Raw genomic sequence first — 14,059 nt, 5'->3', positions numbered from 1 at the left:
AGCTAACATTTTTTCATCTTTCCTAGGCTGCAGTAATCAAAGCAGTGCTGAGTCCTTCAAAAATAATTTTGAAAGGTGATGTCTATTGATAGGATCCACCCAACATAAAATTTACTTTATTTAGGAAAGTATATCATTACCCAAGATATGAGTCCTCTCCCATATTTACTGGGAGTAGCAGCTAGATAATGAACACACAAACACGCACATACATGTGACTTGCAGAAAGGGATTAACAGATACACACTACTATATATAAAATTGATAAACAACAAGGACCTGTTGTATAGCACAAGGAAATATATTCAATATATTATAATAACCTATAATGGAAAAGAATCTGTAAAAGAATATACAAACACATACACACACACACACACACACACACACACACTGAATCACTTTGCCATACACCTGAAACTAACACAACATTGTAAATCAACTATGTGTGTGCTGTGCTCAGTTGCTCAGTCCTGTCCAACTCTTTGTGACCCCCTGGACAATAGCCCACCAGGCTCCTCTGTCCATGGAGTTTTCCAGGCAAGAATTCTGGAGCAGGTTGCCATTTCCTGCTCTGGCGGATCTTCCTGACCCAGGGATTGAACCTGCATCTCTTGTGTCTCCTGCATTGGCAGGAAGATTCTTCACCACTGTGCCACCTGATAAGTCCCAAGTCAACTATACTTCAATTTAAAAAATGGAAAAAAAAGGGAAGGGTTAAAAAAAATTATATATATATATATATATATATATATATATATATATATATTGAATTAACTAACAGTTGACTAAGTATTTGTTCATTTATTAATCAAATGTTTGTTGAGTGCCTAACAAGTGCCAGGCACAATTCTAGTTCTGTGGGATACATAGGGAGCAAAAGAGGCTTAAACCGTAAAAATTATGTTTTACATATATTATCTCACTAAATGGCATGCAACCTGATCGTTAAGAAGGGAATTAGGACAATGGAAAGAAATATGAGGGGAAATGTCAACCTAAAAGTGAGTTTTATGACCAAATAAAAATGCTTTATGCAACAAGTATATATTAAGCAGAGTAACCCCCCCCTCAAAGATCCATGTCTTAATCCCCAGAACCTGTGAATATGTTACCTTACATGGCAAAAGGGATTTTGCAGATGTCAAGAATCTTAAAATGGAGTATCATGAATTATCCAGATGGGCCCTATGTAATCATGCATGCTTGCATGCTGTGTCGCTTCAGTCGTGTCTGACTCTTTGCAACCTATCGACCAGGAGTGCAGCCTGCCAGGCTTCTCTGTGCGTGGGATTCTCCAGGCAAGAAAACTGGAGTGGGTGGCCATGGTCAAACCCACATCTCTTACGTCTCCTGCACTGGCAGGCAGATTCTTAAGCACTCGTGCCACCTAACAGTGAGGGTCCTTAAAAGATGAGAGAGGGAAGCAGGAGGATCAGAGAACGAGATGTGATGAGACTGGAGTTATGCAGTTGCTGGCTTTCAAAATGGAGCAAAGGGCCAAGAAATGCAGGCAAGGAATCAGATTTTCCTCTCGTGCCTCCAGAAAGAATGCAGCCCTGTCAACACCTTGATTTTAGCCCAAAGAGACCGATTTCAGACTTCTGAACTCCAAAACTGTGAGATAATAAATTTGTGTGTGTCAAACCACTAATTTTATGGTAATTTGTTACAGTAGAAATGGGAAAAAGTAATATAACCTGAAAACAAAAAATGTAAAGGAAATGGATTCTTGATTTTGAATTCGATGAATGGTCCCCATCATGCACTGATCTTAAAGAGGGAAAAGAGATATAGTAATTTTTGGTCTATGTGACTAAGGATGATATAATCAATCACTGGGTAGTTCATTAAATCACATTAAATAACTGGGGATAGCCATGATACTAACTCTCATGTAATTTTTGCTTTGCTGTTGTTTTTTGCTATGTTTAAGTTTGCATGGAAAATGTGAATATTTGAATGTTTTGCAGATGTGCTTGTGGACTAAGAGTCCAGCCACTCTGTGAAATAGAAACTTTCAAGATTTATAATCTGTCGTATCATTGCTGCTTAAAGTATATAAATTGCTTGTAGATTGTGAGGGACATAGTATTTATAATTTTCAAAATATAAATTATTTTCTTCTTTCTTTTTGAAGTATAGTTGATTTACAGTATTATATTAGTTTCAGGTGTATATAGCCTACTGATTCAGTATGTTTACAGATTATACTCCATTAAAAGTTATTACAAGATAGTGGCTATAGTTCCCTGTGCTACACAGTATATCCTGTTGCTCATTTATTTTCTACATAGCAGTCCCAAGTGGCGCTAGTGAGAAGAAGCTGTCTGCCAATGCAGGAGCTGAAAGAGGTGCAGGTTGGATCCCTGGGTCAGGAAGATCCCCTGGAGAAGAAAATGGCAAACCACTCCAGTAATCTTGCCTGGAGAATCTCATGGACAGAGGAGCCTGGTGGGCTGCAGTCCGTGGAGTTGCAAAGAGCTGGACATGACCGAAGCGACAGTACACACACACACACACACACGCACACACACACACGTATCTTGTAATCCCGTACCCCCAATTTGCACTCCCCTTCCCTCTCCCCTTGGGTAACCATTAGTTTATTTTCTATGTGAGTCTCTTTCTGTTTTGCACATACGTTCATGTGAATTACTTTTTAGATTCCGTCTGTGGGTGGTAGCATACAGTCTTTGCTGTTCTCTGACTTACTTCATTAAGCATAATATTCTTTTAAGTCCATACACCCTGGTGCAAATGACAGAGTTTCTTTCCTTTTTATGGCTGAGCAAGCTTCCATTGTAAATATATACCACATCTTCTTTACCTATTCACCTGTTATGGACACTTGGGTTTCCTCCATGTCTTGGCTATTGGAAATAGTACTGCTATCAATTTGGGGTGCATGCACATTTTCAAATTAGTGTGTTCCTTTTTTTCTGGATTATGCCCTGGAGTGGAATGCCTAGATCATACAGTGCATGTATTATTAGCTTTCTGAGACGCCTCCATACTGTTTTCCAGAGAGGCCACACTGACTTGCATTCTCATCCATAGTGTGTAAGGGTTTCGTTTTCTCCACATCCTCTCCAACATTTGCTATTTGTAGACTTTTTGATGGTAGTTGACCCAACTGGTGGGGTGTGATGTATCATTGTTGTTTCTCTATTAACTAGTGATGTTGAGCATCTTTTTTGTGTGCCTGTTGGCTGTCTGTGTGTCTTCGTGAAGGATGTCTGTTCAGCTCTTTTGCCCATTTTTTGAGTGGGTTTTTTGTTTTTATTTTTGGATATTGAATTGTAGGAGCAGTCTATGTATTTTGGATACTAACTCCTTATTGGTTATATAATTTGCATATGTTTTCTCCCATTCTGTAGGTTGTCTTTTTGTTTCATTGGGTATTTTAAATTGATTTAATAAACTGTATTTCAAGCATCTTAATTTGGTTTATAAGCCTTCCTATTCCAGGATTTCTGAGATAGCTTGCCTGATAGAGCTACTTGAAGTCTTCCAGAGCCCAGGGTAATTTCCCACATTACAGCACATATAATAGGAGGAAATACAAAATTTCAGTTAGAGTTTAGTGAAAACAAACACATAATTTTTCCCCATCGAAGTTCATGGACCCCAGCCTATGGAGCAGTTAAACACTCTAGCCCTAACTCAAGGTATGTGGCCTTCTAGAAAGCTCATGGTTCCCTTTGTTACAGATATTTTGGAGTATTTTTGGTCAGATAGCTATTGTAATGAGGAAAGGATAGTATAACCTTTATATGCCCAGTAGAAATTTTACTGTTTGAGAGGTTACCTCACTATACACATCAGGAGTCCTTTCTGACATTCAAAAGAAAAAGTAATGGTTACCTAGAGGTCAGATTCCTAGATAACATGCATGACTTGACTGGGATATTGAAAGCACAGGAAATGAGGCTGGTCCCTATTAACTCCCCAGAATGTTCTGGAACATGTACCCCCAGAGTTAGGATACCATGGTGTTTTCTAATTACTGTGAAATTTCCTCTAGGACCTAACCTCCCATATCAGTTAAATCACTTTACATTGGACAACTCCCTTAACCTCACTGATGTTCAGATCTTACATTTATGAAATGTGGGAGTTACATTTTAAATATTCTAGAAGGTGAACTTTAGTACTGCCAAGAGCTGTGATTGCATTTACGACAAAGATAAATCCCAAGGCAGCCTTGGTCATTCTTGGTGAAAAAAGGCAGAATACTTACTTAATGAGAATTTTATTTCTGGTCCAGGAAATTTCAGGCTGGGGGTAGGATTCCACCGCACACATGAAAGTAGCAACTTCTTCAACTAAGGCGTCCACTGTTTCAAGAGGAGTGGTGATGACAGGGGCTGAAAGGAGAGGAGAAGTGAAAGGAGAGCATTCTGCAGTGCTGTTTCCTAACCCTTCTGTATGCAGTCAGGCTTCCCTTGTAGCTCAGCTGGAAAAGAATCCACCTGCAATGCAGGAGACCTGGATTCAATCCTTGGGTTGGGAAGATCCACTGGAGAAGGGAACGGCTACCCACTCCAGTATTCTAACCTGGTGAACTCCATGGTCTATATAGTCCACAGGATCACAAACAGTCACGACTGAGTGAATTTCACTTTCACTGTAAGCAGTCAGAGGCCACAATGGACCTGAATAAGAATGATGTTGCCCCGTAGCAAAAATTTGCCGAAAGGGAGGAAAAATTTTATACAGAGGATTTTGTTGCTGCTTTCAAACTAAGCATTTGAGAATCGACAGAGGAGGTTCTCAGGAGAGTTGTGCTTAGAATTTATTATATATGAGTGGAGGCAGAGCCTGGTTTTGTGAAGCCCAGAGTTAATATAATTTAGATATCCTTTTTAGGAAAAAATATATAAAATTATGTATACAAAATATCTATTGCCTCTCTCACATCAATCAACTGGAAGAAAAGTGTCACTGATGGGAAGTTAGTGTGAAGAGAGGAAGCCATCTTAACAATTCCTGTTTAAAAATCACTTTTCCCAAATTTCAATAAAATACGTTGATGTATATTATTCATATTGTATTTTATTCAATAGAATACAATATGAACACTTTGCTAGAGACCATTGGAGGTCTTCAAAGGGAGCTCTTGCAAATGAGAGGCTTTGAAGCTGAAGCTTCATTGGATTTTTAGAGGATCCACATAGCTACAAACAGATTAGGAAAAGACTCAGTAATATAAAGGCAAATAACCCAAAATAACCCAAACAAAAAAAATGAGCAAAGAAGCTGAATCAACCTGTCTCCAAAGAATGTATACAGATGGACAACAAGCACATAAAAAGGTACTCAACATTATTAGCCTTTAAGGAAATGCAAATCAAAACCACTCTAAGATACTACTTCACATACTGTAGAATGGTTATTAATCAAAAAAATACATAACAATAGATGTTGGCAAGGATGTGGAAAAATTAGAACCTGTGTGCACTGTTGGTGGGAAAGTAAATTGGCACAGCCACTTGTGTAAAGCAGGATGGTGGTTGCTCAAATAATTAAGCAGAGAATTAATATGGGTGTTAGCCACTCAGTTGTGTTTGACTCTTTGTGACCCCATGGACTGTAGCCCACCAGGCTCCTCTGTTCATGGAATTAATATATGATCCAGAAATTTCACTTCTGGGTATACATATGTCCAAAATAATTGAAAGCAATGACTGAAATAGATGGGGCTTCCCAGGTGGCACTAGTGGTAAAGAATGTAGGAGATGTAAAAGATGAGGGTTCAGTCCCTGGGTCAGGAAGATCCCCTGGAGGAGGAAATAGCAACCCACTCCAGTATTCTTGCCTGGAGAAAACCATGGACAGAGGAACCTGGCAGGCTACAGTCCTTTTAGGGTTGCACAGAGATGGACACGACTCAAGTGACTTAGCACACATGCACTCAAATAGATATTTATACACTGATGCTCAGGTGGCGCTAGTAATAAAGAACCTGCCTGCCAATGCAGGAGACATAAGAGACGCAGGTTGATCCCTGAGGCGGGAAGATCCCCTGAAGGAGGGCATGGCAACCCACTCTAGTATCCATGCCTGGAGAATCCCATGGACAGAGAAGCCTGGCAGGCTACACTCCATAGGGTCACAAAGAGTCAGACATGACTGAAGTGACTTAGCATACACGCAGAGGGCGAAAACTCCACGAAATAAGAGCAAACTGGCACACTGGGCATAGAAAATGCATGCCTAGTGGCTGTATCAATTTACATTCTCACCAACAGTGCAAGAGGGTTCCCTTTTCTCCACATCCTCTCCAGCATTTATTGTTTGATTTTTTTTGACAATGGCCGTTCTGACTCGTGTGAGGTGGTACATCATTGTAGGGGAAAAAAAATGCATTCAGTTTCTAAATGAAACTTATCTTCTCAGTAAACTCAGAGCCTGAAGGTCCCATTTAACCCTTATCTCTTTTGTGAGTGTAAATTTTTTCACGAGGTCCAGTTCAAGTATCGTCTCCTCCCAATCTCCCTGACTTGCTAGATAGAACCAAATACCGTTTTCTTTAACCTTGGGTCATCCTATTTATGTCACTCTTCTAGCACTTGCCACACATATGCTCTTAGAATGATTTGTTTATGTTTCTGTCCCATGCTAAGTTATAAAAACCTTGACCTTTGGGTCAGGAACCATGTCTCAGACCTCTCTCTATCTGGAGGGCTAGCGCGTTGACTAATGTATTGTTTAAATGAACCAAACTCTATTTCTGAGAGCTTTATAAACGGCATAAATTTTCTTTAAAGATTGAGAAGAGAATAACTGAAAGAAGAGGGAAGAATTTTTAGGTGAGATGACATCTTTTATGTTTTATATCTAGGCTTTGAGGCCCACCCTCTCCTCCAACTTTGCACTAAAATAACCATTAAAATATACAGAATGCAGTACAAAGAAATAAAGAATGAAAAGTATTAATAGTTAAGAGACATAAAGATGGCCAAAATTAATAAACTTCTAATAGAAGTCCAGAAAAATAAAATAGAAGAAATAGCACAGAAGTAAAATGTAAAGGGGTAAATTGCTGATTATTTTTCAAACTTGAAAAATAAAGTAGAATATTCAGGTTGAAAGTTTCCATCAAGCATCAAGCCAGATAAAGAAAAATTAATTCATTCTTAGATACACTATATTAAAACTGTAGAAAATTAAAGATAAAGAAAATCTTAAACCTTACTAGAAAGAAAAGATCAATTACTTTAAGAAGAATGCCAGTTAGGCTCACGGTATTATTTGGCAACAACTGATACCAAAAGGCATTGGAGTAATAGTTTTAAAAGGTTGAGAAAAAAAATCACTGCTAGCCTGGAATTCTATAGCCAACTTAGATAATCATTTTTTAAAATGAAGACAAAATAAACATGCAGACAAATGTTTACCACTGAGACCTTCTCTGAAACAGTTACCAAAAGTATATAATCTCTGTAAGAAGTAACTTATACCCAAAAGAAAGGGGCCAGGGACAAGAAACTATAGTAAGCATTTGTTGTTGTTCAATAATTAAGTCATGTCTGACTCTTTTGCGACCCTATGGACTGTAATCTGCCAGGCTCCTCTGTCCATAGGATTTTCCAGGCAAGAATACTGGAGCAGGTTGCCATTTCCTTCTTCAGGGGTCTTTCTGACCCAGGGATCAAACCTGCATCTCCTGGATTGGCAGGAGGATTATTTACAACTGAGCCACTATAGTAAGCATGCTGCTGCTGCTGCTGCTAAGTCGCTTCAGTCATGCCCGACTCTGTGCAACCCCATAGACGGCAGCCCACCAGGCTCCCCCATCCCTGGGATTCTCCAGGCAAGAACACTGGAGTGGGGTGCCATTGCCTTCTCCAGTGCATGAAAGTAAAAAGTGAAATTGAAGTCTCTCAGTTGTGTCCGACTCTTCGTGACCCCATGGACTGCAGCCTACCAGGCTCCTCCGTCCATGGGATTTTCCAGGCAAGAGTACTGGAGCAGGGATTTGGATTCAATCCCTGGGCTAGAGCTTCTCACTGTCTAATTCCTGTTTTGTTGTTGTTGTTTAGTCACTAAGTCATGCCTGACTCTTTTGCAACCCTGTAGATGGTAATACGTATGGCAGAGCCATACATAGTCGGTTGCCATTGCCTTCTCCACATAGTAAGCATTCAGTTCAGTTCAGTCACTCAGTCGTGTCCGACTCTTTGCGACCCGATGAATCGCAGCACGCCAGGCCTCCCTGTCTATCACCATCTCCCGGAGTTCACTCAGACTCACGTCCATCGAGTCCGTAGATGGTGGTAAAATATAACTGCAATTTTAGATACTGTGGAATATATTTTTTAAAAGCTCAATAATTTTTATATTAAAAAAAGTGGAACTAGAATTCTAGGTAAACAATTATAAGATGAAAATATAGGGAAGAAATTCATCAGATTGTTAAAACACTCTAAGTTCTTTTCTGTAAGCAGGAAGATGACAAATACTAAATAACTACAAACGTGGGAAGATAATATAAAGTTAGAGGCATACTGTTAAAATTTCATTATTCTTACCATCAAAATAATAGGTTAAAAATCAAAATTTCCAAAGCAGCAGGAGAACAAAAGGAACTAAAACTGTATCAATTAAAAAAAAAAATGAAGAAGCAGAAAAGGAGGATAAATGAGTCAAGAACAGGTATGGTTAACAGAAGATACAAATTAATTTGTAATAAACATGCCCAGATACATCCGAAATCACAGTAAACACCCATGGTATGAACTGATCTGTAGAAAGACAGATACGTGATTAAAACCCACAAAAGACATATCTAATTATTTTAAAACAAATGTTGCAAATAAAGAGAATGGAAAATATATATGAAGTAAACACTACTCAAAGTGATAAAGCGGTAGAGTAATGGTACTAATATAAGATGAACTTCAGTATAAAGTGATAAGCATTTGAAGAGTGAAGAAAGACTTCTTAATGATAAAAGAAACAATCCATCAACAAGATAACAATCAAGACATTTAATTATTTAAAAATACAGACTCAGGACTTCTGGTAGTCCAGTGGTTAAAGAATCCGCCTTGCAATGCGGGGAATGCAGGTTCAATCCTTGGTCCAGGAACTAAGATCCCACATGCTGCTGGGCAGCTGAAGCCCACGCGCACCACAATTGCACTGAGCCTGCAACACCACAGCTATAGAGTCCACAGGCTGCAATGAAACGTCCCAAGTGCCACAGCTAAGACCCAACACAGCCAAATTAAATAAATAAATAAGTAATTTAATAAATATAGACTCAATATAAACCACTCAAACTTAAATTAGTATTACCAGGAGATATTATAATGAAGTAATAGGCTCCAATGGAGAAGGCAATGGCACCCAACTCTTGCCTGGAAAATCCCATGGACGGAGGAGCCTGGTAGGCTGCAGTCCATGGGGACACGAAGAGTCGGACACGACTTACCAGCTTCACTTTTCACTTTCCTGCATTGGAGAAGGAAATGGCAACCCACTCCAGTGTTCTTGCCTGGAGAATCCCAGGGATGGGGAAGCCTAGTGGGCCGCCATCTATGGGGTCACACAGAGTCAGACACGAGTGAAGTGACTTAGCAGCAATAGGCTCCGAAAATTTTAAAGAAAATTATACACACCTGCACACATAGGAGAGAATGGAAAAATGGATGAATTCCAAGATGTTATGATCATTTATCTCCTAGTTGTGAGCATTATGTATAATTTTTTATCTTTGTCTTGCTGTATCTTACAGCAAAATATTGTAAGACATATTATATATTAAAATATATAAAATTAATATATATTATTGGGCTTCCCTGGTGGCTCAATAATAAAAACCCAACTGTCAGTGCAGGAGATGCAGACTCAAATCCCTGGGTCAGGAAGATCCCCTGGAGAAGGAAATGGCAACCCACTCCAGTATTGGATATTCTCTTGCCTGGGAAATTCCATGAACAGAGGAGCCTGGCTAAAGTCCTTGGGGTCACAAAGATGTGAACATGACTGAGCATGGAGATGAATAGATATTATCTTCATAATAAAAATTATAGGACATAATCAGAATGCCACAGAAATGTTAATTTTCCAATGCAATGGAAGCAAATTTGTAATTGATAAAAGTTTTAGAAAGTCAACCCCTTAAAAAAAGGTAGATTTTTCTAAACAACTGATGACCAAAATAAGTGATCAATTGCATAATCACATACATAGTGATTAAAAACATCATATGATAATAAGGTTGTAGGTAATGATGGACCTGAAGGATAATGGATAATATTGAATGCTTTCATTGTTTAAAAAGAAAGACAGACTACTGAGGAATTGCTTCCCTGGTGGCTCAGTGGTAAAGAACCCGCCTGCCAGTACAGGAGATGTGGGTTTGATCCCTAGGTGAGGAAGATCCCCTGGAGAAGGAAATGGCAACCCACTCCAGTATTCTTGCCTGGGAAATCCCACAGACAGAAGAGCCTGGCAGATTACCATCTATGGGGTTGCAAAAGAGTCAGGCATGACTTAGTGACTAAACAACAGCAACAAAACAGGAATTAGACAGTGAGAAGCTCTAGCCCAGGGATTGAATCCAAATCCCTGCTCCATCACTTCCCATCTCCACTGGGTCACTTAACTAGTTGCCTTGGCCTCTTTAGCTGTAGACAGAGATAACGATAAAACCATTGCATCAGCTTGACATCAAGAGCCTCTTGATGAAAGCGGAGAGTCAAAAAGTTGGCTTAAAAGTCGGCATTCAGAAAACTAAGATCATGGCATCCAGCCCCATCACTTAATGGCAAATAGGTGGGGAAACAATGGAAACAGTGACAGACTTCATTTTCTCGGGCTCCAAAATCACTGCAGATGGTAACTGCAGCTGTGAAATTAAAAGACGCTTGCTCCTTGGAAGAAAAGCTATGACAAACCTAGATAGCATATTAAAAAGCAGAGATATTACTTTGCCAACAAAGGTCTGTCTAGTCAAGGCTATAGTTTTTCCAGCAGTCGTGTATGGATGTGAGAGTTGGACTATAAAGAAAGCTGAGCACTGAAGAACTGACGCTTTTGAAGTGTGTTGGAGAAGACTCTTGAGAGTCCCTTGGACTGCAAGGAGATCCAACCAATCAATCCTTAAGGAAATCAACCCTGAATATTCACTGGAAAGACTGATGCTGAAGCTGGAACTCCAATACTTTGGCCACCTGATGTGAAGAACTGACTCATTTGAAAAGACCCTGATGCTGGGAAAGGTTGGAGGTTGGAGGAGAAGGGATCAACAGAGGATGAGATGGTTGGATGGCATCACTGACTCAGTAGACATGAATTTGAGCAAGCTCTAGGAGTTGATGATGGACAGGGAAGCCTGGTGTGCTGCAGTCCATGGGGTCACAAAAGAGTCGGACATGACTGAGCGACTGAACTGACCAAAGCTTGACATGATGATTACGTACAGTAAATAAATGTACATCATGCATTTAACATTGTTCTTGGCCCCTAGGGAGTAGTCCATGTTATTTTATTCCATAATTTAGAGACAGAAACCTGAACTATTGAGTTAATCTCCTGGTTTCTGTGGCTCAGCGGGTAGAGAATCCACCTACAATGCAGGAGACACAAGAGATGCAGGTTTGATCCCTGCATCAGGAAGATCCCCTGGAGGAGGAAATGCTAACCCACTCCAGTAGTCTTGCCTGAAAAATCCCATGGACAGAGAAGTCTGATGGACTACAGTCCAAAGGGTAGCAAAGAGTCAGACATGACCGAGCAACTAAGCATCCCCCCAAGAAAATCTCAAAATGGAAAGGTAATAGATGAATTTCACTGCACAAAACAGAATAATTGTACTCCCAACTATGCAGAAGTGGAAAAAGAGGCTCACAGCTTCTGTGGTCTGCTGGAACTGGCTTATACTGGCTTGCAAGTGTCACGTGTTAATTTTTCAGAAATTTAACAAGGCAATTGAATAGAGCCATTATTTAAAACTAAATTATATAAATTTATGTTTAAAATAACTATGTTAAAAACAAAGAAATAATACTCAACATTTATCACTTCCTGATTATTTTACTACATTTTTCTATTATCCATGTTATTGGGGTTGTTTATATCTAATATCTGTAGAAATGACATACACAGCTGTGCTACTGTACATCTTCCAACCCAGTCTTTGTTCGTATCTTGAAGTTGGCTATGATTGAAGCATTTGCACTACAGCAATCAACAAAGGCAACCTATCCGGGCCTTTTTTTTTCATCAGAGAGGCACTAACCCAGAAGCATATTCTACATTATCAATATCTTCAAATCTTACCATTTACAATGACTGTATAAATAGCATCCTGTTTATATAAAGTTCCTGGTAGGCAGCAGAATTGCATAAACAATCTTATTATATCTATTTTTCAGGGTATTAATGTGTTAATAGTCTGAAAGTATGGGTGACTTTCTCTCTTAGACTTTTGCATATCTTGTGTTTTCATTTATCATTCTTAATGCCATGTATTATTTTTACTAAAACCCCCAAACTTGATTCATTAGTTTCTCCTCATTCAATATGCGGATCCAGAAGTGACAGAGGAAGCAGATATACTATTGATATTATCTTTCCAGGGAGGTGGCACAAACTCTGTTGAGGTCATTTAAAATCAAAGAAATAAATCTTGGAATGTCTTGACAAGCTGAAACATGGAGAAATATATGAGTTATCACTAAGAACAGCTTTCCTTAGTGTTCAGTGGCATGATGGTTTTATGTGAGGTTTGATTGTGTTTTTAATAAGGTTAACATCTAAAATTAAGAACCTGCCATCAGCCACGAGTTATACTTTTCATTCATGATCTTATTTATCACAATAAGCATAAAGGCAGATACTATTATTATTCTCATTTGCAGTTGAGAAATGAAGGGTATGCAAGGTTCAGTCACTTATCTAAATAAAATAACAACAGAAAGTGATAGAACTGAATTTCATGGGCAAAAGGTTGATTTAAAATTCTTATCTTTTAACTCTAAGCTATACCATGTCTTCGGTGTAGTACTAGTTACTCACAGACAAGGGAAAAAATAAGACTGACATTAATATCAATTTCTATAAGCAAAATATTGTTGGTTAAGCCTACCTTGCCCACAGTCCAAAATTATCCAAACCAATCGCTTTTAAATTTTTACTGACACAATCACATAGTTGTATTTAATGATATTTATAGAATCAGCAGACTGTCTCTGCTTTCTTTATACTGTCCAGCTTTCATCTCAGCCAGGGCCTATTTAAACTGGGACACTATTTCTCCCCTCTTTCCAAGGACCACAGGAACAACAAATACATAAAAATGAACACAGTGCTTTTCTGTAAGCAAAGAGTAACTGAACTCGAATACTGGCTGCCGGATGAGACAGTTGTAATGTTATCCTTTTATGGACTGTAACACACGGTCGTTGCCATACCAACTTCAGATTGACCATTTGTGGATTGACATAACCAAATAACTGAGTAAACAGTCAGGTGTATTTGCTCCTTTCTGTTCTAGTAAAATTAGGGCTCAGACTTGGAACATATTCATGCTTTTCTAGCATCATGAATACAGTATTGTTTTTTCAGTATGAGAAAACACATGGGTATTAGAAAATTTTCAAATCCCACACAGAAAGAGGATATTCAGTATTGCTCATCATTTGTCATATCTTAGAAAAAACACATACTTCTGGTGATGTAATCAAATATGTTATTGTTTTATTATGAAGTCTCTGAAACGTATATAAGGTTCATTGATAATCTCAGTTGTTACTGTGCTGTGTTTAGTCACTTATTAATGGCATATCATTAATTCTTTGTCCCAGAACATACTCTTGGTCTTTGCCTTCAGAAATGACACTGAAGACAGAAAAGTAGGGATTCTGGGTCAGTCTGTTAGAATTTCTGAAATGACCTCTCCTAGGGGCATCCCTTCGGTATGAAGGCATGATTTCATAGGGACTCATCTAAAATGTGCCTGTTCCCCAGGAGGGGTCATTTCACCAGTCGTTGTCAGTCCTCAGCCTAGGGTATAACACTGTAAGCTGAACACTGGTAGGTACTT

The 14,059-nt window shown here is 38.9% G+C and overlaps 1 protein-coding gene across 1 annotated transcript in view; it reads right to left on the bottom strand.

Annotated features, from left to right (window-relative positions):
* Positions 1-14,059, bottom strand: part of MUSK (muscle associated receptor tyrosine kinase) — a 92,537-nt gene that overhangs the window by 74,818 nt on the left and 3,660 nt on the right. The window contains exon 2 of the mRNA XM_052645287.1: positions 4,244-4,370. Within this exon, the coding sequence (XP_052501247.1) occupies positions 4,244-4,370 (127 nt within the window). The remainder of the gene's footprint in view (positions 1-4,243; positions 4,371-14,059) is intronic.

The sequence above is a fragment of the Budorcas taxicolor genome, chromosome 8 (assembly GCF_023091745.1).
Source record: "Budorcas taxicolor isolate Tak-1 chromosome 8, Takin1.1, whole genome shotgun sequence".
NCBI classification, from domain to species: Eukaryota; Metazoa; Chordata; class Mammalia; order Artiodactyla; family Bovidae; genus Budorcas; species Budorcas taxicolor.
This window is presented reverse-complemented; position numbering and strand designations above follow the sequence as displayed.